The 27974-nt window shown below is 39.4% G+C and overlaps 6 protein-coding genes across 6 annotated transcripts; all 6 read right to left on the bottom strand.

Annotated features, from left to right (window-relative positions):
* Positions 1-4314: 4314 nt before the first annotated feature.
* Positions 4315-5775, bottom strand: LOC108113550. Its single transcript, XM_017224144.2, has 2 exons — positions 4955-5775; positions 4315-4894 (listed from the first exon to the last, which is right to left on the bottom strand). Exons 1-2 carry the CDS (start codon positions 5378-5380, stop codon positions 4433-4435), a joined length of 888 nt encoding a protein of 295 aa, XP_017079633.1. The 5' UTR covers positions 5381-5775; the 3' UTR covers positions 4315-4432.
* Positions 5776-7858: 2083 nt separating this feature from the next.
* LOC108113655 (calmodulin-related protein 97A) lies at positions 7859-8392 on the bottom strand. The gene has a single exon (XM_017224326.2). The coding sequence runs from the start codon at positions 8352-8354 to the stop codon at positions 7908-7910; it is 447 nt and encodes a 148-aa protein (XP_017079815.1). The 5' UTR covers positions 8355-8392; the 3' UTR covers positions 7859-7907.
* A 104-nt stretch (positions 8393-8496) lies between these two features.
* LOC108113654 (calmodulin) lies at positions 8497-9087 on the bottom strand. Its single transcript, XM_017224325.2, has one exon. The coding sequence runs from the start codon at positions 8989-8991 to the stop codon at positions 8497-8499; it is 495 nt and encodes a 164-aa protein (XP_017079814.1). The 5' UTR covers positions 8992-9087.
* A 73-nt stretch (positions 9088-9160) lies between these two features.
* LOC108113653 (calmodulin) lies at positions 9161-10033 on the bottom strand. Its single transcript, XM_017224324.2, has 2 exons — positions 9417-10033; positions 9161-9361 (listed from the first exon to the last, which is right to left on the bottom strand). The coding sequence occupies exon 1, from the start codon at positions 9930-9932 to the stop codon at positions 9435-9437; it is 498 nt and encodes a 165-aa protein (XP_017079813.2). The 5' UTR covers positions 9933-10033; the 3' UTR covers positions 9161-9361; positions 9417-9434.
* Positions 10034-10202: 169 nt separating this feature from the next.
* On the bottom strand, positions 10203-10610 carry LOC108113515 (neo-calmodulin-like). The gene has a single exon (XM_017224107.2). The coding sequence runs from the start codon at positions 10608-10610 to the stop codon at positions 10203-10205; it is 408 nt and encodes a 135-aa protein (XP_017079596.2).
* Positions 10611-15187: 4577 nt separating this feature from the next.
* LOC108113565 lies at positions 15188-15983 on the bottom strand. Its single transcript, XM_017224157.2, has 2 exons — positions 15612-15983; positions 15188-15476 (listed from the first exon to the last, which is right to left on the bottom strand). The coding sequence occupies exons 1-2, from the start codon at positions 15730-15732 to the stop codon at positions 15226-15228; spliced, it is 372 nt and encodes a 123-aa protein (XP_017079646.1). The 5' UTR covers positions 15733-15983; the 3' UTR covers positions 15188-15225.
* Positions 15984-27974: the final 11991 nt, after the last annotated feature.

The raw sequence follows: 27974 nt of genomic DNA, 5'->3' as shown, positions 1-27974 counted from the left end.
CAAAGGCTTAAATATTTTTTTAATAAAAGAAATGTTCTTAATATGAAAAGAGAAATTACAAAAGTATATCCTGTTTAATATGATGTCTCTGACAATGCATTATTTAATTTAATATTAAAAAATTTTATTTACGTAAGTTCAACATTAGAGCATTTAACATTTGCTTTAAGGGCATTCGTTTAGCCTAATTTTTTTATGAAAAACTTTTTCAAATAATTCCAGTTAGTGCTCGGAATTTGCTCCCCAGACTGTTGAGCTCTCGCACTGAAATTACAATGCATTGAAAGTGCCTTTGGGTGGGCGGAAGAGCTCAGAGGTGGGAGGGAAGTTTTTGGTTCCAGCAGTTGGCAGTTGGAGTACTTGTCCCCTAAACTGGCGCACTTTGCATAAATTTCAACTTGAAGCATTGCACTTACTTGACACATTTCGTTTACCCAGACCACCCTCCCCCAACCTTTCGACCCGCTCACCTCATTCAACTTTGTTGTTTCTTCATTCGGAAAACGGGAAAAAACAAGAAGAGAAAAAAGAAAGTTTTGTCTTTTGGTCTCTTGCTCTAGCAACAATTTACCGTTAAAAGCTCAACATTGTTACACTGGTTTTTCACTTTTCACTAAGTACCGGGTTTGTGTTACCCATAAAAAAAAGAGGTGCGCATGAGAGGAATATAGCCGCGAGCGGAACGAGATCTCCTCCAACCAAGTGCGTTGAGTAATCTGCTCAAGTTTTGCCGGCGTCTTTTGTGCAACGTGCGAAGTTTGTCACTCCGTCAGTGAAATGGCAACGGCAACACTTTGTCCACCATGCTCAGTGCATCCTGCTGCTTGCTGCGTCCTGCCCTCCTGTCACCTTTGCCGTAATCCACTTTTCCGTAGAGACATCAGCATACACCTGGCGAAGAGGATTGGAAGGATGGACCGTAGGGTGGGGCAGTTGTCGTGTCAACACAAGTTTTGCATTTGGCGATGTGTTTTTCCTCGGTTTGTACTTTTTTTTTTTTTTTTGCCCCCTGCAAGTTGTTAAATGAGTTTTCATAGTTTTTCGTGTGGGTGGCAGAAAAAAAGGGGCACACCCTTTCGCTGTCTCTGTTTGCGGAAAATTAATATTTTCCCTTAGCCCATTTCACTCTTTATAAAGTTCAGCATTGCCACTGGGGTGCATTTGCTTAGCGTCAAAGTTTTCCTTTATAGAGGATTTTTATTAAAACCCCAGGAAGAAGTAACGTTTTCCAAGGGAAAGTTTCAAACATAAGGCAAGTTATACATACCAAAGGGACTCACAATTTATTAGGCAGCGGAAAAGCTTGGTAACATGTGTAAGAAATATATGTGCTCATATGGGAATAGCAATAAAGTTAAATTATTTCTAAATGAAGTTGCTCTTTTATTGTTCTTTTTTTCAATTTAATAGTTTAGAAAATGGAAAGACTGTTTAATGAGAGTTTGATGGGGTAAATATCAACTCCCCTAGCAGAACATTTAAAGTTTCACAATGATAAATGAACTTAAATGAACCAAACATTGTTTTGTTTTGGCATAGATCAGCCTTTAAGTGGGCAATTAATCAACATATTCATAACCTTTAATCAAGCTAATAGCCACCACCAGAACAACATTGCCAATAATTAATCAGTGGAAATATAATAACCGTCATTGAACTAAACAAACACATTGCGCCATTCAGAGTTCGCCGTTCGCATAAATTTCAATAAGCAACCAGGTACATAACACTTAACCCATGATTCCCCCTCAAAATTCACCATCCCACCTGAATACATTTCCAATTAACTGAGGGCGCCCTGCCCTGCCACGCTGGCAGTGGAGTATCCAATTTGGTAAATAATAATACCCGGGCAAATGTTTAATGATATGAAATTAATGCGCAAATATCAGAGGCTCCTTTTCCCATTAAAGCGAATAGTAAATGCGATACAATTTTACCGGATGGGTCTATGGAGAAATTTCACAGTGGCGATGGTGCCGCCGCCTCCGCCGCCAGGTGAAAATGTAAATGATATGCGATGATATCTGGGCCTCAAGCTGAGCAGAATAAATTGACTATTTTGACTAGTCGAAGTATTTTTCCTGTACTGCCTGGAGTTTCAGCAACATTTGTGTTTGTTCAAAAGTCAATTTAAGGCCCAGAAATTGCCATTGTCGATTTTCATTTGCATGCCACTCACACACACACACACAATCGAAAAAGCTAGAGAAATAAACGGGGGGAAACTTCACAAATTATGTTGTTCCCTGAGATTTTTATGGTCTTTGCCATACACACACACTTAACGCCTATTTCCCTCCCAAAGAAAACCATCCCCCACCAGAAAAGAAAACTCAACCATAAATACAATATTTCCCGCAACTTTTCGGGAAAACAACAACAGATTTGATTTTACTCAGTTTCGGTTTCGTTTTCGGTTTCGAGGCCCAACAAAATTTTTATTGTCCAGCAATTGAGGCTGGGAGAAAAGCTGGGAAAAGCGACGGAATACGCATGAAATTTGATTTGCTTCATTGAATTGATTTCATTTCATTTGTTTTGATTTGTTTCCCCTCGAAAAACGCAAGAACGCAAATTGGAAACCGGACCCCGGATAACAAAAACTGGCAATTGGTGAATTCGAGTGCCGAAATGAATACATTTCGGTGCTTGGTTGAGTTCGAGGCGTGTCCGGGGGGCAGGCATTTGGATTTGGATACCGATTCGAATTCGGAATCTCTGGACTCGGATTTGGATGAGGGGGCGTGGCATTGTGGTTTATGCTGATACTGTTGACTGACATGGACATGGCGGAGGCCTGGGCCTGACTTTTAGTAGTAGTTTATTTAGTTGTTGGAGCGATCAACACTTGCCAGATTGCTTTGGCATTAAAGTGTCAGCAAATATTCCGTCCGGATTCTGAATGGCTGTGGCGAGTGGAATGTTGGGCATGTGGCATGTGGCAGCTGAATGCCCGGACTCCGGAATGGGTAAAATGGACCTGTTCCGGTGATGATTTGGCCACATGCGGCTTAATGCTCTCTAAAAGCCTTGACTTCGGTCTGCAGAGAGAGAAAGGCAATGAAATAGTATGAAATGATGAAACCAAAACCTTCTACTTTCATTGAAAGGCAAATAGAAGTTAACTTTATGAAGATATGTATGTAATAAATAAAAGTTAAGTGTTGGCTGGAATGACTTAAAATCTTTCTAAAAGCGTTTATCAATTCAATTTTCTTTCTCAAATCCTTGTTTTTTCTTTCAGTGCAACAATAGGTCTAGTCTCCATAAAATTCTCGGGCAAGAAAGACAAAACCTGCCTCTCAATTGAACCCTTTTTGTTGGCCTGTCAACGACGGATGGCAAGGGCTCTTAAAACGTAGCCAAACTATAAATTGGGTAGTTATTTGGGCTCAGTTTGGTATCTAAGATGGATTTTATTGGGCCAGATCATAAACCGAACCGGCGATAGCCTCCATCGATGGCTAGTTGATGCCTGATAACTCTTGTCACAAGTACCAATCGCTTGTATTCTTTTGCCTTTTGGGAATTCGTGTCCAAATAGACGCCACAAATAACCGAAAAACCAGCATCGTTACTTTAACCGCTCCCCGGTGAGCTTTTTACGGATCGAATCCTTTGGCTTTCGGGGCAAGTTTCACGATTTCACAACTGATGACCCAATTAATACGCTGACAACCAACATTTATTTATTGCCATTTCATCTTAGCAAACTTTGTGGATAACCCAAAAACTTTAAACTTAATGTTCTTGGCTCATCCTTTGCCAATTCCCCGATGAGAATTCCAAAACTAATCATTATTGAAAACGTGTGGTGCCAAACTTTTGTAATGCGTCCCATTGTGTCACGCCCTTATTCACTGTCACTCTCCCAAAAAGACAGAAAACTGAAAAGCAAAAAGAAAAAAAAAAAAAAAAGGAAAACAGTAGAGAAAAAACTGAAAAGTTATAACAAAATAGCTTTGGTCAAATTGTTTTACAAGCCAATTGGGTTTGGTGTCCTTTTTTGGCACTGTCATGTTGCCTTTTTGGAGTCCTGCGGTTCCCACCGCTTCGATTGACATAACGAAATCCCCAAGGCGTTTGGCAGAGCAACTTCCAATGTTCCTCGCTCTCGATTCAAAAAGGCAAAAAGAGGGTTACGCTGCTGATGAACTTTAAAATAAAGTTGTTCCCAGAATGGTATTTTTTTGGGTAAAGGAACTTGGGTCTCCATGATGATACAGTTTTTAGCATATGAAAGTGAGTTTTTCAGTTTTTTTAAAGATTTATTAAAACTAAAACTAAGTAATAACACCTTACGCCTTACAATTTTGTATTAAATATATATGTTAACCTTAAAAAACGTACATTTTAATAACATTGTCAATAACTTAAACATCTTATTAATGTTCATAAAAGGTTTCTGCTACCCTTTAAACACCTTTTTTCAATTGGAATATATAGCTTTGCCCTGCTCGTTGTATTCCCAATCTTCCGCCTGACCTTTAACCTCTAGCTCCTGTTCCAAATCCCGTTTCTGATTCTGCTGCTGCTGCTCCTGTTCCCGTAGCATTTGATGACCGGAAGTTGCTTTCAATACCTCCCCGGAGGATCTTCGATCACGTACAGCTTTGTGCTTGGCTTCAGAGGCGGCACAGGCAGCCTTGTAAGCTGCTCTCTTGGTATTGGTGTAGTCCAATTTGGCGGAACGCAGCTGCTGCATCAGCATCTCCGACCTCTGGCGAGCGGTATCCACCAGTTGGTTCTTTTCGCACAGCTCCTGCCTGGCACCGGATGCAGCTGCCTCTGCATTGCTCACGGCATCCTCGGCGATTTTCACTGCGTTTCGAAGGGATTGCAACAGAGTCTGAGCCTGTTTCGCAGTGGCAACAGCGGCATTGAGATTTGTCTAAGAGTTAGGTTAAAATTATAAGACAAGTACAGATTTGTAAGTTTAAATACCTCATACCTGTGATCCAACCAAAGAGTAGCTCTCCTCCTGGACAATAATCTCCGCTTCATGCACTTCATCTTGGAGCTGCTCGAGAATCTGTTGTTTTCCCGCCAGCGCAGCCTCAGCTGCCTTGGCCGCAGAGATAGCTTTCTCGGCCAGCTGGTGTTTTACCTGGCGGGCAGCGGCCAACGCAGCTGGTGCCTGAGTATCCGACGCCTTCTTGGCTTCCTGGGCAGCCTTTTGAGCAATATTCGATGCCGTTTGTTTGGAGTTGCCATGTCTCAGGCCCATATTGAGATCCTCTGAATGGTCCCGACCTTGAGATCTAGACTGCTGCTGGCAATTCGGAGAACGTTGGTAGCTGGCTGGGTGACTGGACGTGATCAGGAGCAGGTGACAGAGGACGATGTAGCACAGGATCGGTGTCGAAGCAATGCGCATAATTATGTGAGCCTTGAAAGTTACTGCCAAGTTTGCCTTTTCAGCTCCGGCTTGAACATTTTTACATTTCAAGTAGTTCCGCTAAGCCAACGTGGCGAGCGTTCTAGGGAACAAAATGTTTAACAAAGTTTTTCTTTTTTGTTAGAAAAACTCTGGGTAGCAGGGTTGCATAACTTTTCCGCGCAATTTAACTTAACGTTCTTGAGTTTCTCATTTTTATTTTCTTTTGTACTTTATTCACTTAGTTTTCTTATTTTTTTTTCGTGCGCCCTCGCTTTTCCCTGACATGAAAAGTAGACTAACAATGCATGTGGCAACATTTTTTTTTCGGCCTGTTGTTGAACAAGAATTAATTGGGTCGTCAAAGTCCTTCAGTCCTGATAAGCTTTCAGCCTTATCGAAATGGCAGCTACAAAAAAGGAGGAGAGAAATCAGGAAAGAAAAACAGGGAACTGAGAAACTGGGAAAACCCAAGACGATTGCTCGGGTCATTTGTGCGTTGATCTGTTAATCCGAAAATGGTTTTTGCCGGCTTCCCATGACGAAAGGCCCGGCTTTACCCTCACCCCGCTAACCATTTCATTGAGGGCTCGAGAAAGCTGGGCCATTAAGCGGGTAAGTTTGTTATGGCCACAGAAAAAAGGGACCCTAGCATCGCAGCCACTAGGCGTATGCGTAATAAAATCAACAACTTAAAATTTAAGCTCCCCAACACGCACACACTCACATTTCTCTCTCAATTAGAGATAACAGATAACTTTAACAGCTTAAACTGTGTGTATATGTGGCCGGGACCACAGTTGAAACTCGTCGAGAAAGTGGGGGCTCACCAAAGTCGTCCCCTGGCATAAAAGTCCGGATTTCAAGCAGGACACACTCGGCCTTGTCCATGGACCTCGTCACTTGCATTCGCCTTTTTGCGTATTCAAGTGCCTGTGCGAAAGTGTTCCATACCAATCCCCATTCCACATCTCTGCACGCATCACATGCCCACCCAAAAAATGACACTCTGAGTGTGGGCAAAGTGGGCGGCAAACCGCATAAAAAGAGTCTTCTAGAAGAAATCGATGTGCATGAGCATTTTGCCTGCAGAATGCCTGCTATTTTTCCATGCACTAAAAAAATTATAATAAATATAAATGGTAGAAGTGAAAAGTTAATTTAAAATAAACCTTGTTCTGGTGATTTTTATTACAAATTTGAAAGGCAAACTAGAGATCTAAAGGCAATAGTTATGAGAGCCTTATAAATGTTGTTTTTTTCTTAGTGTAAAGAATGTATCAACCCAAAACGAAGTTAGAATGCTCTGATGGGAAACAGAATGCATAGTTTTTAGTGCTGAACTTTATGGAATTTAATGCTAAAGGCGCTGGAGAAGACAATGAAAACAAACTCAAAGAAAACTCCTGGATACGATGTGATTTCTTTCTTATTTTTGATTTACTTGCCACTCAAATATCCTGCCCTCGGTATTGCAGTGCCCCACACACACCATCACGATGGACTATCCTGGCCACAAATTCAATTTCCTCCGCAGCCAGTCTATCGAACATGTCCTGTGCCTTCTGCTAACTGAAAACTGAAAACTGGAAACCGAAAACCAACTCCTCGTCTATGCGGTGAGGTGGCGAAGTGCCGATGTCGTTCTGGTGTTTGAACCGCATATAGACACATATATTTGCCAGCTCTCGAGTATATATAATATTTATGCCACTGTAAGTGCTTATTGATGTCAGATCTGAAATTGGAATCTGGTTGGACTTTTGTTCTTATTCCATGCGGATGTACATTGCAGTTAAGGTTTCGATTCGGGTCTCGTTGTTTTCTGGACTCTCTCAATTAAGCAACTTGGCATTTTGACATGTCTGAAAACTGAAACCGAAACTTGTACCCCTCCACCTCACGAAAAAAAAAAAAATTGGAACGTTCATATGCGTGTACAGAATACACACGAAATATTTATAAAGCCAGACACGAGCCTCGGCCCCAAGAGGTTCTCCAGCAAGGAGAATGAACCTGGGCCGTTGAGGCCACAGTAAAATTTAATTTTAATGCATAAGCAAATTGAATTTAAGCAACAGGAAAATTGCTCGTCTGGCCACAAAGGTGCCGCATGTGGAAGCAGAAACCACTTGCCAGGGAAACGAAAAGGCGGACTAAAACCACTGAGAGTGCTTCATGCTGAAAGTTTTCACCTGAAGGCGAGGCAAAAATTCCTTAAAACCAACCACAATTACGGAAATGGTGTGCTTTCATCAAAAATTGTTATGAGTAGAAGGACATGCTCGAGAGACTCCTGGTCTCTGAATTAGGCAAAGGATTAACTAGCAGACCGCAAAATTTAATTGCAAGAATGAAGGTTGTTTTTAGAATTGTTTCGATTAATAAGAACGACACTTGGTGGATATTTCGGTTATTTTAATTGGCATTTGTTTTAGGAAAAACTCATAAAAACCTTTAAAATAAAATTATCAAGAATTTTTGCAGTGCACCCCATTAATTTTTATTAATATTTTAAAAACTCAAACTATTTCTGGCTGATCATCCAGACGAATTCCTCGTAATTGATCATGCCGTCGCCATCGAAATCAGCCTCACGAATCATTTCGTCTATCTCTTCATCGGTGACCTTTTCACCCAGATTTATCATCACGAAACGGAGTTCAGCTGGTGATATGAAGCCATCACCATCGCGATCAAAGATCTTAAAGGCTTCTCTTGTCTCCTCCTCGGTGTCAGTTTCGCGCATTTGTTTTGCCATGATGGCACAGAATCCACTGAAGTCCAGCTGGCCATTGCCGTTGCTATCAATATCCGCTATCAAGTCCTGTAGTTCACCTTCAGTAGGATTCTGACCCAGAGTCCGCATCAAGGTGCCCAGTTCACGGGTGGCGATCTTGCCGGTTCCTTCCTTATCAAACTGCACAAAGGCGTCCTTGAACTCAGCTATCTGCTCCTCCGTTAACTCGGACATTATTGAATAATTTCAGAATATATCAGAATATATGTTTAGAAATGCTTTAAGGGCAAGAGATTGTTTGAATTTACTACAGAGTATATGCCGAAATAGTTTTTGAATTTGAAAGGTCAGGCTCCCAAACCCCTAGGCCTACTTCTCATAAGGTGGACATCATGTTGACAAATCGAACATAGTCTATGTTTCCCTCATTATCGGAGTCAGCATCCCGGATGATCTCCTCCACCTCTTCGTCTGTCATCTGCTCACCCATGTTCTTCATAATGTGACGGAATTCCGATTCGGATATAACACCAGTTCCCTCTTGGTCGAATACCCTAAAAGCAGCGATGATCTCATCCTCCTTCGTCATGTTCTCATATCTTTTTGACATTATATACAGAAAATCACTGAGATATAATTCCCCCGAACCATCTGAATCGATTTCTGTATATATGTCTTGCAGCTCGGTATCAGTGGGATATTGGGCTACTGTCTGCATAAGCTGTCCGAGATGCTTTATGGATATGACCTTATGGTCATCGACGTCGAACAGGGCAAATGCCATCTCCAGATCCTTGAGCTGTTCTTCGGTGAGGTTGTTAGTGCGAATTATTCGCTCTTCAGGCGGAGGAGTCAGGAATTCATAGTCCATGGCCGAATTAAGGGGTTGGGGCTGGGAAATTTTGGGGATTACTGAGCTTTCTTACTTAAAATTTGGGAATAATTTATTTTTAGATTTTCATTTTGAAGTTTGAAGTAATGTTAAGTGTGTGTTTTGGTAAAGTTTATGAGTCCCAATACAGTTTTCCTCAAAAAAAAAGTTGAAAATTTCAATATTGATTTATTTATAATAATGAGAGTAATGAAGGTTAATAATTTTTTAATATCCGTAATATCAGCTCTCTTCAAGAATTTCAAAGGAGCCGAAGGAATATTTCCCAAGCAGAAATTCCAGGTGATCATGTTTTATGAACAATAAATTTGGGCTGCAGTTGAGATAAGTTTAAGTCCATTTGATAGTTCTGCAAAATGTATAAAAATGAACATACAAAATAATACTTAATTATTTGTACATACTAATTAATAATAATATAACTATGTCTCCATCATCATCGTCACAAAGCGAACATAGTCAATTTTCAATTCCGTGTTGGCGTCGGCATCGCGAATCATTTCCTCGATCTCATCCTCATCCATATCGTCACCCATTTCAGTCATAATATGACGGAGTTCATCCTCGTGTATAAAACCAGATCCGTCTTTGTCAAAGACTTTGAATGCCAGGATAACTTCATCTTCGACAGTGGAGTTTTCGTAACGCTTTGACATAATATAAAGAAAATCGCTGAGATACAGCTCACCCGATCCATCCGTATCGATTTCGGTGATATAATCTTGTATTTCGTTTTCCGGCGGTGTATGGGCCAAGGCTTTGAGGCAATCTCTTAGTAGCTTGATAGGAATTACCTTTGTGTTCTCGTCGTCGAAAAGGGCGAAGGCCGCCTCACAATCCTTGAGCTGCTCATCATCCAAGGTGTGCGTGTGAATGGTTCGCGCCTCTGGTGGCGGGGTACTGAAATCAAAGTCATCCATCGTGCTTGCAAAATATAGAAATTTTTAGGCGTAGAGAATGTGCTTTTAGTAATTTTGATTTTCTCTAAATTTTGTTTTAGTTAAAGTGTTATTAGGGAAAAGGTTATGTTTGAAGATGACAATAAAAACAAAGAAGCTCCGATAGAAATTTGAATCCGGAAATTTGTAGTTTAAAACCAAACCATTTATGATTAAAATATATTTATATCTTTTATAAAAACATTTTTAATTTTAAACTATTTCCTAAAAATTTTTGGTAATAGTTAAGAATTATTTTTTTCCAGGACCAGTTATATTATTTCTAGTACAAAGTTCCTCGCCGAGTGCTTGCATAAGGATTTCTTCGTCGCTCTGAAAGTCAGATTTATTGATTACATTCAGGAGTTCAGATTTGATGGTGTCGCGTTCTGTATCGAATGTCTTGAAAAACTCGGAAATCTTATGCTCTTCTTCATATTCATAGCGAGCCATCACAAAGCAGAAATCCTGGAAGCCGATCTCTCCATTGCCGTCCACATCGGAATCGCGGAAAATGTCCTTTAGATCCTCTTTCGCGGGATTGCCACCTACAGAATGGATCATATTTTCTAGTTCCTTAATGGTAATCACACCCCGGTGATTCCTAGGGAGCAGATTGTAGCTATGCTTGTACCTCTCCAACTTCGATCCATAATCCATCTCATCCAAGGAGAGTTGGAGTTGTGTAGTATTCGATAGTTGAGCCATGAATAGGAAATAGCTAAAAAAACGTTTATTTTTAGTTTTTAAGTGGTTCTAAATTAAAGATTTTTACTGCCAAAAAGTATAAATTTATTTGTGAAACTGAAATAAAAATCAAAGGAAGGTTGCTAAAAATAAATTTATATATTTAATATTCTTTTTAATTTCAGTAACACATGCAATAAATGGAAAAATTTACATTTTTCTTTAATTTTAATAGAATAAAATCTTATTTTCTTAATATTTTTTGAGTGTAAGTTAATTATACAATTGATATGGCAATTAAACTCTTTTTCAGTGAGCAACCATTTGTGACGAGGGAAAAAATTGCATGTGACCGACCACATCGCCGTAATATAGTAACACTCCAGTAAAATATAGCAGGGTTTAACAATTAAATTTACAACAATTTGCCGAATAATGTTTTTATAGCCTCTGGGTACGGCTTCAGGCGTTTCGGCTGTTCAAAAGCATGGGTAATTACGTTTTTAATTAAATGCGACGCAGTTTGTTTCGTTTTTATATTATTTTTATTTGTTTTTTATTTTTATTTTTATTTTTGTTGGTGCATTTGTACAACTGTTGAGTTCAATGGGCAGCCATTTCACGCCATCTCTTGGGGCATAAAATGTTATTTTTTTTGGGTTTTGTGCTTTTTTATTGAGCGTTACGGGCAAATAGGAAAATTATCCAATGCAAAATTTCCAGCAATTTGCATAATTTGGGAGCAGAGAAAGCGAGAACTGAATTGCACAAACCCATATCCCTGGCCATCCTTTCTCACACGTGCACGTCCCTGTGGAGCCAACAATGGGAACTTCTTGCTAATGAGAAGCAAATCCTGGCCACCAAGGACACGAAGGATTTAGGATTGGGGCCAAAGTTGGCCCACACAACAAGGCATTGTCATGCATTTCTCCGCATAGATTAGAGAGGACTTTTCGTACCAGAAATGCTGGAATTTATATAGCTACGTTGAAGACAATAGCTTCAAGTGCTCTTGTATTTTGTTCTGCAATGATAAGGTTCATAAAGTTTCTTTCGATAAAAAGAATACTTCGAAAACTCTATTAGCTTTATAAAAAATGTAATTTAATTTCACTAGTTTTAAAGTATTTATTAAGAATTCCACTTTTACGAGCACAATTGTATATGTTTATAGGATTGTCTGGTAAACTGCAGCTCGGAATATGTTTGTTGTTTGACTTTAATCAGGCGTAAACAGGACGAAAGGGCAATAGCCGAGCCGCAATCGAAATGGCAACAGACCTTTGGGGGATTTGGATAATTTGCATTTCTGTAGTGAAGTAGGACACACAATCAAAGGGTTTCCATGTGCAAATCTCTTAATGTCTGAGCTGGAGCGATGATTCTAGATGATATTAAGTATACGCCCGAGTGAGCTGCACATGGTAATATCAGTACTTTGAATGGAAATGCAGATGAAGTTCTCTTAGTATGTATGTTATAAGCTTGATCAGTGACGGCATTAAATATTTAGTAATTATTTTTCAAATTGAAACTTACCAAGTAAGAACAACAAGAACAATGGTCTTCTTAAAGAAATCATAAAGGTCATAGATCCCCAATCCCCCTTGAATAGGAAACTGTTTTTGAGTTGGCCTTTCCTCACTGGCCATTTCAATTAACCATATGAAGTCTGTTTCTGGCCAATGACCACACAATGGCCGCCTCTGAAATCCAATTGAGTGGCCAGTGGCGGATGGGGATCCAGCAGCTTGAAATGGTCAAACTGTGGAGCCCAGTCGTCCAATCGACAGCCACCCAGTCGACCAGTTGCAAAGTAATGCCATTCAATCACCGCGGGTTGCAATTCGAGTCGCAGATTTGTCTATGCCAAAGCGTTTTCAATATGGAGGCTCCGTAGCTGGGGACCCGGGACCCGGGAAATGAATTATAGCCAACGGTTGCAATCAGTTGTGGCCCACAATGAGCGCAGGCATTTGTGAGAAATGAATGCCGTAGAAGTTTTCTTTTGTTTTCCACTTTTCAATCTAGTGCGTTGCACAGTAAAGCTGTCGCTTTTCATCAATGGCCAAGGCAGAAAGTGAAGTCCAAGTGCAGGAGGTCCTTGTTTATGGATATCAGACTCAGTCTCTCACCTTTGGCATTATGTGGGGTCTATAGATATGTATATATACCCGTACTTTACGACTCGGCAAACAACGTACTTAAGCCAGACGGCAAAGAAAGGAGTGTAGAACAAACCCGACTCCTTGGTATCCCATTGCCTTTCTCCCGTTTGTTTCTATTTCACTTTGATGGCACGTGCGTGGAGTGGTCTTGATGCCCAGGTGAGAGGTGAGGTGGCTGGTTGGGTTTGATTCGAGTGGAGTGGAAAGGCAAATATGCAAGTCAATAGCAGAATGTTGCCCCAAGGCAAAGTGATGGCGGCTGGGAGTAGAACAACAAGTAAAAGCCACAGGAAAGTCCTCTTTAAACCGAGAGTAAAAGGAATATTTATTGTCTATGGACTCACATGCCTGCCTGTCATTGGAATCCCTTGAAAGTGAATAATAATCAAGACAAACAAAAAGGAGACAGTCAATACTATTGATTTCAAATATTAAATACTTAACTCTTTTCTTGTTTTGTGTTTTTCTCCTACTTTTTATTTAACAAATTTAATTTTTCTAGACACTAACCATAAGCAAAATGTAAAGCATTTTTTAGACCAAAAAAGCAAGCTAACTTTTGCCTAAATTAATATTCAAGTGGAAAAGGCTTAACCAGACTTAAGCTTTACTTAGATGCTGTAAGAATTTTTTAGTACTCTGTAAATATTCGCACTTTTCCGTCTTGTTGCTTATTATGCTGAAAGCATCTGCAGAGCTGCAACTAATCCAAAAACTTAAAATCCAATCTGGAATATAACTTTGTTTGACTTTTGTTTGCCGCCTTGTATTTTCCCCGCATTCGCCCCAAGATTTTCTTTGTTTGTTTTTGTGGCGCAAATTGCATTCTGTGGGTGTCAACAGAGCGCAGCTCTTCGGACTGCCTTCTTCTCTTGGCCAGGACAGCATGAAACATGATTAAATTACTCATACGCCTCGTGTGCGAGAGTGTGTGCTTGGACAACAACTTCTATGGCGATTTTGTTGTTATTGTTCTTGCTCTCATTTAGTTAATTAAGTTTTACAACAGCTTGCCACATGCCCCAACCGCCCGAGCACCGCCCCTTTAATTAGTTTTTAATTATTTCAGAGTTGAGCGTTTTCCAAAAATTTTCCGGTGGGCTTTCAAAGCCAACAGGAAAAATAACAACAACAATAAGAACAAGAACAACAAGGGATAGGTCTCGGCCTGTGTGTTGGACTTTGGCTCAGAGTTTGCTTTGAGTTTGAGTTTTAGTTAATTTTATTTGTATTTTGCAAGTATTTGCACGCCCCCAACAAACACACAAAAAATAAAAGGGAACTGGGTTCCTGGCTTTGTTCATTTAGCACATTATTTCTACACGCTTTGTTTTTACTGCAGTTGGCTGGATTGTTTGTTTGCTAGCTCGTTTGTTCTGGCCTAGCCAAAGTTTTGTGCAAGCCCATTAGCCTAATAGCCCAAACAGAAGTCGCCCCCAGCCTCAGTTTATTTATATATAGTATAATTAACTTTTGTTGCAAATGAATGTGGCCAGGAACTATTTATGTGACACATTTGGCCAAAATTATTTTAGAAATTTAGTCGAAAAAAATACAAACTAATTGGGTATTTAATTGTGGGACTAACTGTGAAATTAAGAAATAAAATTAGTGATAATTTCAATAAAATTACATTTTCTTATAAATCAATATTTGTCCACTTAGCAAACAAGCTGTCAAAGTGTATGTACTCCACAGACATTAAAATAAGTTATATAATTCAATTTCGTACCAAATTTCAACCTTAAATAAAGTCATCTGCATGGAAATTGATGATATTACTCGGCATTCATATGCCTTCTGCCTTTTTTATAGTTGGGCCATCAGCATAACACTGATTGAAATGGGCCAGCAAACATTTCACTTTATCAACTTGTGCATATTTAAGCATGTTTGTAGCCCAGTGTCTGTGTCTGTGAAAATTGGCTCAAAGGAGAGAGCCGGAATGCAGGGGGCGATGGTTGATATGGCCTAGAACAAATATTTACACGGCTCGGTGTATGGCATTTGCCATAAACTACCGTAAAACAATAAAATTCGCAATAAACCAAATGGAAAGAGCGGCAACTGCCGGCTCATGTGAAATGCATGCAAAGCAACAATACAAACAAAAGCCACAATACAGCGCAATTCAGCAACAAAGCCAAACGAAACCGTTTTTCATAACTTAAATTGCAAAATGCCAACGTGGGGGCTAAGAGCAAAAAACAACAAAAAAACAAAAAAAACAGAAAGAGGAATCACTGAAGAAATAAAAGAGAGTCCTACTGGCTGAAACGTCAACCAAACAGTTATGAACAAAGCCGTTAAAACAATGGCTGAAGACGAAAAGGAAAACTTGACTCTGATATATCCTGGCAAAAACACAAAGCATTTCCATTTGGATCTGCTGGCAGATATCTCCCTTGTCGCATTTATTATTTCCAATTGATCCAAATACTTAAAACCTGCCATACGAACTTGAAAAATTTAATAAAGACACTAAATGGATTCTCCTGAATTCCTGTTTCCGAACTGTCAATAGTTGATTCCTTTTGATAAGAATCATCTTCCAAATGCTCTGAGAGATTGTCGCTATCTTTGTTTAATGCTGAGCGACTGCAAGTTCCATCTTCCACATCAGCATCATCATCTTTCCAGACACCAGAGGTAGAGGCTCCGCAGTCAGCTAGAAATATTTATTAATATTCATTTTATTTGTAGTCCTAACAAAAAATGATTCAGGAAAAACTAATAAATCATAATATTTGCTAAAGCTTTTAGGGATTATTAAAAATATTTTCCAAAATATATATTTACTTACCTCCAGCCTCATGCTGACCTAAAAAGCCGCAGCAAAATATTACTAGAAAAGTCAACAAACTTATCGACATGACTATCTGGAATAAACAGTATGCCTTGTCAAGTTTTTCGCTTATACTCATAGCTTTGTAATATGTGATTCGTTTCGGAAATTCCACTGGAACTGGAAATAATTGTGATGCCACGGTTTTCCAGTTAGAGTAAACTTTATTCTCAACTTTCTGCAAACTGCATAATCTTGTTAGCCTTCCGCCTGGCAACACTCTATTTTTAGCTGCTCATCTTGATGCTGATTTATCTGTAATCCAACTTGCGTTTCAGCCACTTAAGGCCGCAATCTGCCTTTTGCCACTTGCCAACTTCTTTGACCCCCTTCAGGTTACAGGTGGCTTTGGTAACAAACTTAGTTCAATAAAGTTCGCCCTTGTCTGGCTGGTGCCTTACGCTTTGATCATCGCATCACATGCGTCTAAAGTGGCTTTCCCTTTTGCCCCAAAAAGACTTTTAAAGCCTTCCTTTTTTTTCTCCGACGCGGCAACCGGGGCAACATATTCCGACTTAGCGGCTTTTCCTGGCAATCTCTTTGAAGTGGGCTTTGGATTTGGATTGGATGGAACGCCCTCGTCGAGTGTAGCAACTGTATCAGCTGTTTATATTTAGGTCCCTTAATTTATTGCCTGTCAAGCTGCTGGTCAGTTCGGTTGATAAACGGCCTAAGCCGTTGGCCAGGATTTCTCTCTTTCATTTGGCTACCCATTCGACATTCAATAATTTGCCTTTGGCCAGAAAATACACAGGGGAAAATATATAAATAAAATGGCTTCAAGTTTGACCTCAAATTTCTATTATCTTAGAACGTGTGTCTTGTTTACAAAAAGTAAAAATATCTATATTGCTTATATAATTTTCATTCAATATTAAGTCTATAACTGTATTTATTTTCACTGTAGAACTTTGTCATGTGAAACTTGCTTGCCTCTGCTGAAATTAAAGCCATGAAGGCCTTCCTATATAAGTAGGAAGTTGTTAGTTGCTGGCAACATGAGAAGCAGCAGCAGAGAAGTGCAACACCAGCAGCAACAACCAGCAACTTGTAGTGCACTCGTTGTTGTTGCTGCTGTTGTCGAGTGCACGACGCCGTATGCAATTATCACCCGAAAAAATACTACAGGGCCAAGAGTGCTCCTGCTGGTCACAGGTAGTAAAAATAAAAAGGGGCAAAAAAGAGAGGAAAAATAAAAACTACTAGCTACAAATTCTGCCAACATTATGTGCTCAAAATGTAAATGTCATTTGTGTGCCTGAGCATGAGGCAACAACAGCAACAGCAACAACAACCGGTGAACAAGTGTTGCAACATTTGAGAAATGTGTGTTGCCAGTGAAGTGGCAGCAGGACAACCAGGACACGGCTCCACAGTCCACTTGCCCACACTCTATGAATAAATGTTAAAACACAATCGAGAGCCGTAAATTCCGAGCAGTCATCAGCTGGAAATAGGTGTAAGAAAAGGCAAAAGACGAGGGAAAAACCCAGAACCAACACAAAAGCAGAATAAGGGAAACGAGAAAATTCCATCCGGTGGGAACAATGGTCTCGAGGAAAATGTCTCCCAGTCACGAGAAACGAGGGAGCCAGAAACAATGCAAAAGAAGAAAAGTCTAATTGGTATAATAAAATGTCATAAGGCGAAAGAGCACTGCAGCAGGTTCAGAGTCTCCAATAATTCGCCAGGGACAAAGGGAATAACTGGATTGATGATGTCCCCTGACGGACCGATTCCCATTGATTGCAGTAAATACATATTGATTTGATCCCTTCAACCACCCCCGGCCCGATTAGACAGCTCAACACAGCTGAGGTAATTTCAACCGATGAGACAAAGAGATTTCAATCAATTAAAGATAATTTCACAACAGCTACATTTTCTCCTACGAACATCTCACTTGACAGGGCACAGAATGAAAGGGGATTATGGTAGAAAATCCAATAAGACTATGAGATACCCTTCTTAGACTATATGTGGGGAAGCCATCTAGGAAATCTGTCTATTTTATGGACAAGCAAAGCACTTTGTTTTGTAATTTTTGAGCTTTAAAAGAGTTTTGGTATACAATGTACCCGTTAAATATAAAGTATAGATACCAAAAAAAACGAGAAAAGATTGCTCTAAACTGACAGCAGCCACTAAAACCCTGGGCCACGCCCCCAACCACCCATATATCAACTGTCGATGGCTATAAAGCTTCGCATCTTCGCATCTGCTGGTGCTCCATTCCACCAGCGCGAATGTACAATCAACAAAATTAGTTTCATTTGGGCAAATGGCATGGCTACCAGTCGCAGCATTTCGACCCACATAACAGACTTGGCTTAGATAGGAATTTAGGAGGGAGGACAGGATGAGGTCAGCACGGTGAGAAATTGCAAAGTAGAGCCCCTACAACATATAGTATATATATCCCTGCTTTTGATGGCTCGCGCCAGCCAACGCTTTTGATCTTCCCCGACTGCTGATAAATGATAAGATGCCGGAGCTGAAAGAAAAAATGCTGCAAAGTGTAGAAAATTACGCCGCAGGTGTGTGGCCCATCATCAGTTTTATCGGGGCCAGAAACTCTCAAGGATACTGCAAAAGCATATAATTAAAAAAAGCTCAATCTTTAAAGAGGAAATGAAAGTCAAAAGAAAACCTCAGTGGACTGAAGGGACTTGTACAAAAGTAAGCCATTGCCAATTAGCGGGAAAGTAAACAAAAAGAAGTTGCGGTGAAAAGTGTCTAACCTGGAAAATAGGGACCGTCTGCAAAGTAAGGAAAAACTGTATTCGAGAAAGGGGAAAACTGTCTGTCAACCTACGGCCATAAATAATGGCCAGCTGCTGGCTGCCGCCGGCAATTTATAAATCTGTTTATTGTAACATCCTGTGACTCGCGCCTGTAATTTATGTATCTGGAATCTAGTTAGGTCCGTTGAAAATCAGCTAATGAGCGTCCGATTGCAGCTCTGTGAGGTTAAAAAACATAAATACATATTTATTTACAAAAAAACTGAATTACTTTATACATGTATGTGTGCACTTTGCTGCTATACAAATATATACTTGTACATCCTTTGTCTTGTATTCCCTCTGGTGTTTACACAAAGTTTTCCGTTGGCTACGTTTTGGTCAACGGACTGTCAATATTTTATTGGCTGCATTTCGCTTTTTATATTGCATCCCGCTTCAGCACATATATGCATACCTTTTAGTGCAAAGTGGGGGCCAATATATATATATATATATGTATTTATATATATATATATAAATATACCAACCCACAGAAGCGAATATATTCCCAGGACCGACCAAATGCGCAATTTAATTTATGTCAAGCAAAAAAATGGTCGAAAAAGCTGTGAGAAAGCAAGGAAATGCAAAAATACTCGTAAATATACGATTTCCATCGAAGCGATGAAGGACATAACGATGATCAGGATGGTTTTTGCGGTAGGAAATATCTTAAGTTGGTTAATGGCAGTTTTGGTTAGCTGTTTTAAAAGCTTGGAATAATTAATAAATATTAAAGTGGAACTATTTTTATATATTTGCCCTAAGAATAAAGTTTTCTTAGTTTAAAAATAACTCTCATTTTTTTTCTTTCTTTAAAGAAATTTTTTCATTCGAACTTAATATCAAACCAGAAGAACAAAACATCAACCAATACTTAAAAATGCTAGAGCAAATTAAAAGAGCTTTTCCACACATTTCCCTTTTCCATTTTGCCTCGAAGTTTCCGTTTCCTTCCTCTTTCCGTTGTCTGTTTACGTTTGCTCTCTAATTGTATATTTTTTCCGCATTTAAATGAAATATGTCTTCTTCTCACACCCATTATACCCACTGTTTAACCCAATTTATTTTTTCGTTCCGTTTTCTTTCTTTCTTCTACGAATTTTCTGGGTTTTCTTTCGGTTCTGCATTATCTCCAACTGGTTTTCCTCTTTCGGCGAGTGCATTGCCACTTCGATGCCTCTCGTTTGGTCTGTTCTACGTCTTTCCTCCTTCGTCCTTTATTTCCATCAACACTCTCATCATTTCTTTTGTTTTGGCATTTCTTTTCTCTTTATTTTTATGTATTTTTAGTCATGTCATTCAGTAGGGTCCTTCTTCATCAAACCACCCCGGCAGGTCCTACATTTTTTATGTCCTTTCATTGTCCTTTTTGGATAGTGGAAAAATAGGAGAAGAGAACGAGAGCACTCTTATATATGATGGTACCCCGGTTGCAGCTTCTGTTTTACATTGACATACATATTTGCATTTTTTTCGAATGCTTTACAACCCTTTAACCCTCCACTTCCAACCTTTTTTTGTTTCGTTGGAGATCCTGCTGCTTGTTTTAATTTCTTTGGCCAGAGTTTTATTCCTGTTTGCCTCGGTTTTTCCTATTTTTTTCATTTTCATTTTTCAGGCGGGCGGGGTTTCGATGACAGCATTGCAAGAACTCCTTTTTTTAAGCCCCGCCCACCGAACTTGCATTTCAATTGAATTGTCAGCGTTTTGCTGTGAAAAATGTGTCATAAAATGTTGGCTCGTTGGGCTTCAATTTGTATAAAATTTTTCTTTTTTGGCAGGGCCAAGTTTGTGTAAATAAAAATTGAAATTCGCTGATTAAGTATTCGAACAGTAAGTAATGGAACGAAAAAATGAAATCCCATTAAGCCTCTTTTTGTGTGTTTTTCTCTTAATTTAACTCATAAATGAATTAGTTGTCTAAATGTAAACAACAGTTTGAACAGTTTCATAAAGTTCTTCTGCTGCTATTGTTTGTGGTTTTAATTTTCCCGATTTTCCGTTTTGTTTTTTTGTGTTTGTTGCAATTGCCCTTCAGACCCACTCAATGCTCAATTAATTTATAATTTAAATGCACATTGTGTGGCTTAATTATGCTCATTATAGAGTCATCGCCGGCATTGTTCGCCGCCTGTCATGAAAGTTGGTCGGATTGGTGTTACACCAGAAATAATTAATGTTTTCATTGGCGAGGCAGTGGCACGAGTGGCTTATCTATAGCCCTGCATTGGGCTGTCAGTTATTGGCCAACTTTGCCGTGGCGAAACTTTCAAGCAATTGAACACCGAACAAACTTCCACACAAATCCCAAGTGCAGCTGTCAAATCTTTCGCCTCCCAACGCCCCTCGAAAAATCGACAGCAAAAATTCTATCTCGTAAAATGAGAACCGACAAAAAATATGGCAAAACCAAGTGTCAAGTTGAAATAAACTTTAAGACAGACTTGACATATTGCCAGTTGCTCGCTTCCAGTTCACAACATAATTTTCCATTAGTTGGATAACTAGCAAAGGACATGGAAGCCCGAAAAAAGCTGAACTGACATTTGCTGGTCTTACTGGTTTTTACTAGCGTTGGCTGCCTTGCCACATAAATAAGTTAATAAGCGTCAGTTGAAAAATGGTCCAGACCAGGTGCTCTCTTGCCAACTTCAACATGGCTAAGACGCAGACAAGTGGCGACCACGGGCAAGCTGGCTAATCAGAGAGACTAGAGGAAAATGGGATTCTTGGCCAAGTGTAATTTGCCATCTGCTCTCTCGACCAGCTTCTGTCAATTTCAAATCCATGAATTAAAGATTATATTGCAGCTGCATATTGATGAATTTTCCTGCAAAAAGGAGATTTAAACAAGTGATAAATGGCTTAAGGAAGAATTTACAGGGAAAATTTAAAGTTTAGATAAAGAAGATAAACTAAGATAGTTTTTAAGGTAGGAAATGAGAATTACTTAACAAAATGATTGTCTTCTATAGAAAAATGATTTATTTTTCACAGATTGAATATTATTTAAAGGCTTGAAAAGTACATTTTTCAATAGGCTTGAATATTTCGAGTGGTGATTGAGTGATTGAATTAAGCCCCGTCCATCAATCATAGCTACCCCGTGACAGTGATATCTTAAAGCCCTACTTTAAGTGGCATGTGAAATGGAAATCATTTGGAAATTTCAAACAATTGTCAGATGTAAAACAGTTATTCATGCACCGAATCGGACATGCACAAGGCCCACACAGACACATACGCACTCGCATAAATCACGGCTGTATTTGTGCATTTCCGGTCAGCGCACGGATGTTCCGGTGATCAATTTTCAAATGCGCTGTGTCAGTTCGGTTCAGCCACCGGTTCCACAAGCCCAGAGAATTCATCCTCGAAAAACTGAACAACTGGACAGCAACTGCTCAACCTGTCGTTGAATCCTGGCCATCCACTTGGCTGCCATTTTTGCGGCTACCCCGCTCCGCAAGTTGTCCGCTCTGCTGAAATTGAAATACAAATTCACAGGTTTTTGCATATTTTCCTGTCCGACGTAACGGACATTTCCTGGATCCTAACTAACCAACCTACTCGTACTCCCCTTTTTCGGTTTTTCTGACTTGCATGTTACGTGGCTTTTATTTGTGAATTTTAAGCACAATTTTGTTTTTTTGCCCCTCTGTGCGTTGTCGTATATTTTTTTATTTGCCCTGCAATTTGTATGCTCTGGGGATTACTTTTTTTTTATCGTTTTACCTCGTTTTCGATTCCCTGACTGTGCAATTTGTAGTCCAGTTTTTTTGTCTATCGACTTCGATACATTTTTTTTGTTGAGGGCGGGGAAAGAAACCGCAGACATTAGGACTGTGGGAGAGGGCTTTTAAAATTTATGGTATTCATTGTTGTGGAAATTTTAAGCAAATAAATGCAAATTTCAGGAGCCAAAATCATTTGGCAATTATCAAGAAAATGAATTATGCAATGGGTTTCGGCATTAAATCGGCATCAGTATCGCTTACTTTTCGGGATAGTTCACTGAGAAAAAGGATAAATAAATATTTGAAATAATATTTATGGGAAAAGCGTCTGTTTAAAAATATTGGGACTTTGATTTTAGAGCTTTGTTTTTGAGAAACTAACTTTTAAGATTAAAGTACATTCCAAATTTTCCTTTTAGTACTTCATTTTCCTTCAGTGATTGAATGCTTCTCACACAATTTCTGACAATTTCCGTTCGCAGCTGTCGGAAAGTTTGGGGAACTAATTGCGATGGCCCCGCCCATCGGCTGATTCCCGATGCTTCTTGCCTTGTCTAATAATGAAATTAATTAACGGTTAATCAAATTTGCAACTAGAAGGAGTTGGCCAAGAGCCATTCGAGGAGCGCCTTCCTCTGTCGCTGGCAAATTGTTTAGCTCAACTTAATTAGCCTCATTTTGGCCATTTGCTATTTTTAGTTGCCTTTTAAAATGTTTGCCAACATCTTGAGCGTACCAAGGAGAATGTGTGTCAGCAATTCCATGGCAATTTTTCAGTCAGCCATTTAGTTAAAGTTACACCCACTCTTTTTTTTTTTAGCTCAGGGCGAGCCAATGCCATTTTCCTGATCACCTCTCTGTCATTGTGCCAAATGAACCTTTTATTTGCCCGGCAGCAGGCGGCAGGCAGCATTCAGTGGCAGTGAGTAGTGCATACGGAAAGTTGCAACAATTTGCCTGACAATTGTTTAATTATGCAGGACAAACATTAAGCAAAGTGCTGGTTGAAGAACTGCAAGTGAACTTTGCATAGTTTCCCAAGGCATTTGGCAACAAAGGGAAAAGGTAAATAACACTTTTGGCTGGCCTCCGGCGAGACACAGAAGCAGACGATGCAGACGCATTCCTCAACCCATCGCCAGCGCCATTGCCAGCGCCATCACCATTTTCCACCGGCCGAAAAATACTAAGGAAACTTTCCACTAAGGAACTTGCTCAGATTTATTTCAATGCTTTCCCCTCAAGCCCAAGGCAGCGAGCGGCAAGCAGCAAGGACCTTCAGCAGGACGAAGAATAAAGAAGCAAAAAATGTGTATGAGCTTGGTGGAAAACTATGTCAGTCAGCTGCTGGCATTTTCCCCACTACGTTTTTCTGCTTCTCCTTTGCCAAGTCTGCTTTTCATTCGGGCTAAGCGCAAAGAAAAACACATAATAACTAAAGTGTTTGGCGGGGAAGGAAGCGGAAATTTATGTTATTTCACCAAGTGGTTGCATACCAAAAAAAGTAAAGCTAAATATAAGTCATCAACTGGCAAAATCTGGGAACTTGGCTTACACTCTAGTTGGGGTTCTAGTTATTGACACATTTTATTACGTTCATAGAAATATTTTAGAAAATATAGTTTGATAAAAAGCAACATTTAATTTAAATGATTAAATATAATAATTAGTCTCTGGGTTAAGGGAAAATTCTTTCTGCTAAATCAGCAATTTAAGTAAATAATTAAAAAAATAAATTTTCATAATTCCCAAGGGTTTGATGTTGATTTTACCCTTTGCAAGGGCAAACAGAAAAAGATAAGGGAGAAGCCAAGTTGTTTATGAACTAAAAATTGACTTAAAGTTGCATTGCTTGTTTGCTGCTGGAAGCGCTACCATATCTGGCAAACATTCAATCTGCAACAGGAGCTGTGGCACGCTATCCTGGCAGGATGGTGGGTCCCATGGCTTTCGTTCAGCTCATTTGCATGCAACATGACAACAACATTGAGTCACTATGACTCGCTGCTTATAAATTATGCTCTTTACTGTTACGCTATCACAGCCATTCCCTCACTCCCAGTGGCACTACACTTTTGGGGCAGCCCATCGGGTATTCAAAATTAAATCCAACGCCCTGGATTCACCAACAAAATTTGCATCTGCAGATGAAGTTACAATTTTTTTTTAATAAATTTTCCGCTCCTTTTTTTTGTTTATTTTAATTTTTATTTATTTTTTTTTGTTGGTTCGTTTTTGGCAGCAGACAAAGGAATTGACTTTTAATTAGGCAACTGTCAACAGTTTTCGGGGCGGCTGCCTCTCAAACTTCAGGCCTCTCAAACTTCTATCAAAATCTCATTAGCACAACGCGTGGCACGAGACCACAAAATGGCTTCTATGAGTTTCCGGTCTCTGTTTGTGTGTGTATATGTGTGTGTGCTTTTTGGGAACTCTGTACTCTGTTTTCTGTGGTATCCGTTTCGCTGTGTGTATTTATTTAGCCCAAAAATACCGAAGCGCCAAAATGAGATGCCTGCCAAAAACTGGAGGGAAAAAAGTTTTTTTTTAATTAGTTTGCCTGGCATGTTATTGTTTAACCTTTCCCCATTTCTACTGTTACATTTTTCACCCTTCCTCCCACTCACACACACTTTCATGGACATGCTCATGCCTGTAATTTTGCATCTAATTGCATTAACTAAAACAGAACAAAGTTCGACCAGGTGCCAGTTACACTATTGCATTACTCATACGCCCCGTTCATCCAATCGTGTTTCATTGCGGAATAATTCTATGCTTTCCCGTTGTTCGTTTTTGCTAACTTTTGGATGGAAGCTTGTAGGTCTTGTTTTACAGATATTGAAAACCAGTAATTAACGCCAGTCCTATTAGGAAATTTTACTGATGTCCACTAGTTGCCAGAAACTCTAGCATTTCAGGCAAGATGATTGCTAGCATGGAAGCCTTTGTTCTCTCTCTGTGTTGTTCTTTAGTTTCAAAAGTATTTGGTAGGGAAAAATAAAATAATTAACATTTACGCTTGAAAATAAGTTCAATAAATATAAAACTAAATAGAATCATGAGTTTTATATTGCTTCCCAAAGTTTTCTTACTTACTGCTTACTGTTTTTTTAATACATTTTCCTGTAAAGTTTAAACAACATTTTCTAGTTAACGCTGTTCTACCGTCGCCATTTTTTTATGATGCGAAACGAAATTAAAAATTAAATTCGCTCTTCTCGCGCTGATGTTGATCTCTTTGGGGGCACGTCGGCTCTGGTTTTTGGGTCCACAAAAAACAAAAAAAAACACCTAAATGCGGCAGTAAGAACAATCAGAGTTTAGGGAAGCAGTGGGGTTTGGGGGTAAAATGGCTGGGGGTTGGAGGTCGCATCCCCTTGGGCGATGCGGCAGTGGGAACAGCGCAATTTGCGAGCCACAAAATGTCTAAGGTAATCACTAGCCGCAAATGGTTGTTGTTTCTTCTCCCAGCTCCTCTGTTGTTGTTGTTGTATTATTATTGTGCATTATACGGAAATTGACAATGAAATTTTCCTCTTATTGTTGCTGCCGACTTCAAAAAAGCACAAAAAAGGAAAACAGGCAAAAGGCCACACAAAATTCGACTTCGAATGCCACTTGAGAATTTAATAAAAGAACCAAAAAAAAAAAAGAAGGCAAAATGGCAAAGAGAAAAAAGAAGATATAGCCAGGGAACTTGAAATTGTTGTGCACAAGTGCCGGTTAAATATTTTAGGCAAATGCCTCAACCCCTGACCTCCCAACCCCTAAAAACGCCCTTCTTGGCCGGAACAAGCTGACGAGTTGCCAGGGCAAAATAAATCAGCTGGGGCGTAGGCACTTGAGTTGATTTATGGCAATGACTGGAGGAGGCAGCGGCCTCATCATGGCGTAGAATCATCAGGTAGGGATGTTCCACTTTTACCAAATTGCCTCGAGCCCAGCTTTGCAACTTCCTCAGCCATTGACAATAGCTCTTGCACTATGAACAAATTTTGCAAAATTTCTAACATTTATTTAATAAGAAAATAATTATAGTCTTTATATTTCTGTCAATATTGGGTTAAATAATATTTCTTATTTTAATTTTTTGATATCATTATTTTTGATAAGTATAATGTAAAACTTAAAAAAGACCCAATTTTCTTTTCAGTGTTTCTGAAGAATGGAAGGAAAAACCATTTTAGCTTGTTTTGAAGTTTGAGCCTCAACGAATTTCAAGCCGGAGACGTAGACAACTCTCGGCTCAACTGCAGTTCATCAGTCAGCTTTGAAAGTCACTGAGTCAGCCAGTTTGTCAGTCAAGCAATGCGACATTTAGTCAATCAGAGCTCTTGTCCTCTTTTGGCACTTGGAGTTTCAAATTGCCTTTGATATTCGGTAGCCAATTTTGCAGTGGCATCGTTTTGCAGCCTCCTTTTTCTGTGTCTTACTTTCTCAGGGACTCGGGCTGTCCGCATTTTAATTACACAACCATTAAAAAAATACAACAGAACAAAATTAATTCTCGTAAGAAGCTAAAAAGGTGGCCCAGGTAAGCTTAAAAGCTGTCGGCACGTGGACAAACTTAAGTCAAAGAAGTATCGAAGATTTGTTGGGATAATCGCGAATTTAAGATACACTCGCTTGGGTAAAAATAGAGGCTTATATATATTATAAGAAACAGTTAAAATATTTTATAACTATTATTAATATTTATACAATTTAATTAACATTTTTAGGAATTTTAGAATATTTTTTATATTTATTATTTTACCAATATTTACTAATGACCCTTCAATATTGGTATTAGGGACTTAAGGGAAATAAATACAAATATTTAATATATTAATAATATCTTTATTTTAAGTAAAACAACTTCAGAAATACCGAAAGGCAGGGAAAACAATATATTTATGGCCGCAATTAAAGTTGAATGTCTTTCGTGGGCCACCTGAAAGTAGGCAGCACATTTTAATGAGCCGTGCGTCCCCGAAGACAGAGCCAAATATAATTAAAACAGTGAGTTGTGGGCCAAATCGGTGGCCAGGGCAATCGAGAAATTGGGCCAACTGGCTACTAAAGCGTTTATGGTGTAGAATAAAGGAATGTTCCATATTATTTGAGTGCTAATATAAAGGTTGGCATGGGGAAACACGTAACCCTTTTTGTACTGGCAGCTAGAAACATGAAAAAATTTCATTAGTCTAATGTGTTGCCCGTCACATCAATGTCAGGCGGTGCACTGCATGTGCAAACTGCATGTGGCAAATGCGAAAATCCCAAACAAGCTGGATGCAGATGGCCAGGACATCCCGTTGCCACGGATCTAGACCGGGGTGAGTGTCGTCTGTTTCTGTTTGTCGCTGTCGCTCAGGCTTCTTCTTCTCCAGCTTGTTGTCGCTGCAGTAAAAGCAAAGGGAAATCCAAGGGAAGCCCCACCTGCTTTTGCTATACCCACCCACTTTCTTTCGAGAATTTAGCTTGCACCTCCCCGTCTCCATCCTTGCAGTCATACATCTTCGTCATTTCATTGCAGTTGTCAGCCCAACAATGCAAAGTGCCACAACCTCCCACCTCTCTGACAGGGTGATACATTGTTGTGCTACATTTTTTATACCCTGAGGTCCCAAAACATACAAAGGATATGGGACATACATGGTTCTTAAGCTATTATTGTCCCTAGAAAATATTGATTGAAATTCTAGTAATTATGAAAATTCGCTCTATTATGTCATTTCTTTACTATTAATTAATTAAGTTTTATATGAATCCAATATATTTTATACTTACTGCTGTCATTAGGCAGAATC

The sequence above is a fragment of the Drosophila eugracilis genome, unplaced genomic scaffold (assembly GCF_018153835.1).
Source record: "Drosophila eugracilis isolate 14026-0451.02 unplaced genomic scaffold, ASM1815383v1 contig_367, whole genome shotgun sequence".
NCBI lineage: Eukaryota > Metazoa > Arthropoda > Insecta > Diptera > Drosophilidae > Drosophila > Drosophila eugracilis.
Note: the sequence above shows the minus strand (reverse complement) of the source record. Positions and strands in the feature narration are given on the sequence as shown.

Bases quoted from the DNA above. Each gene is read 5' to 3' on its own strand.
- LOC108113550 (XM_017224144.2), bottom strand. From the start codon at position 5,380: ATGCGCATTGCTTCGACACCGATCCTGTGCTACATCGTCCTCTGTCAC. The intron at 4,895-4,954 runs GTATGAGGTATT...CCTAACTCTTAG, and splicing joins ACTCTTTGGTTGGATCACAG to ACAAATCTCAATGCCGCTGT.
- LOC108113655 (XM_017224326.2), bottom strand. From the start codon at position 8,354: ATGTCCGAGTTAACGGAGGAGCAGATAGCTGAGTTCAAGGACGCCTTT.
- LOC108113654 (XM_017224325.2), bottom strand. From the start codon at position 8,991: ATGGACTATGAATTCCTGACTCCTCCGCCTGAAGAGCGAATAATTCGC.
- LOC108113653 (XM_017224324.2), bottom strand. From the start codon at position 9,932: ATGGATGACTTTGATTTCAGTACCCCGCCACCAGAGGCGCGAACCATT.
- LOC108113515 (XM_017224107.2), bottom strand. From the start codon at position 10,610: ATGGATTATGGATCGAAGTTGGAGAGGTACAAGCATAGCTACAATCTG.
- LOC108113565 (XM_017224157.2), bottom strand. From the start codon at position 15,732: ATGAGTATAAGCGAAAAACTTGACAAGGCATACTGTTTATTCCAGATA. The intron at 15,477-15,611 runs GTAAGTAAATAT...AAATATTTCTAG, and splicing joins AGGTCAGCATGAGGCTGGAG to CTGACTGCGGAGCCTCTACC.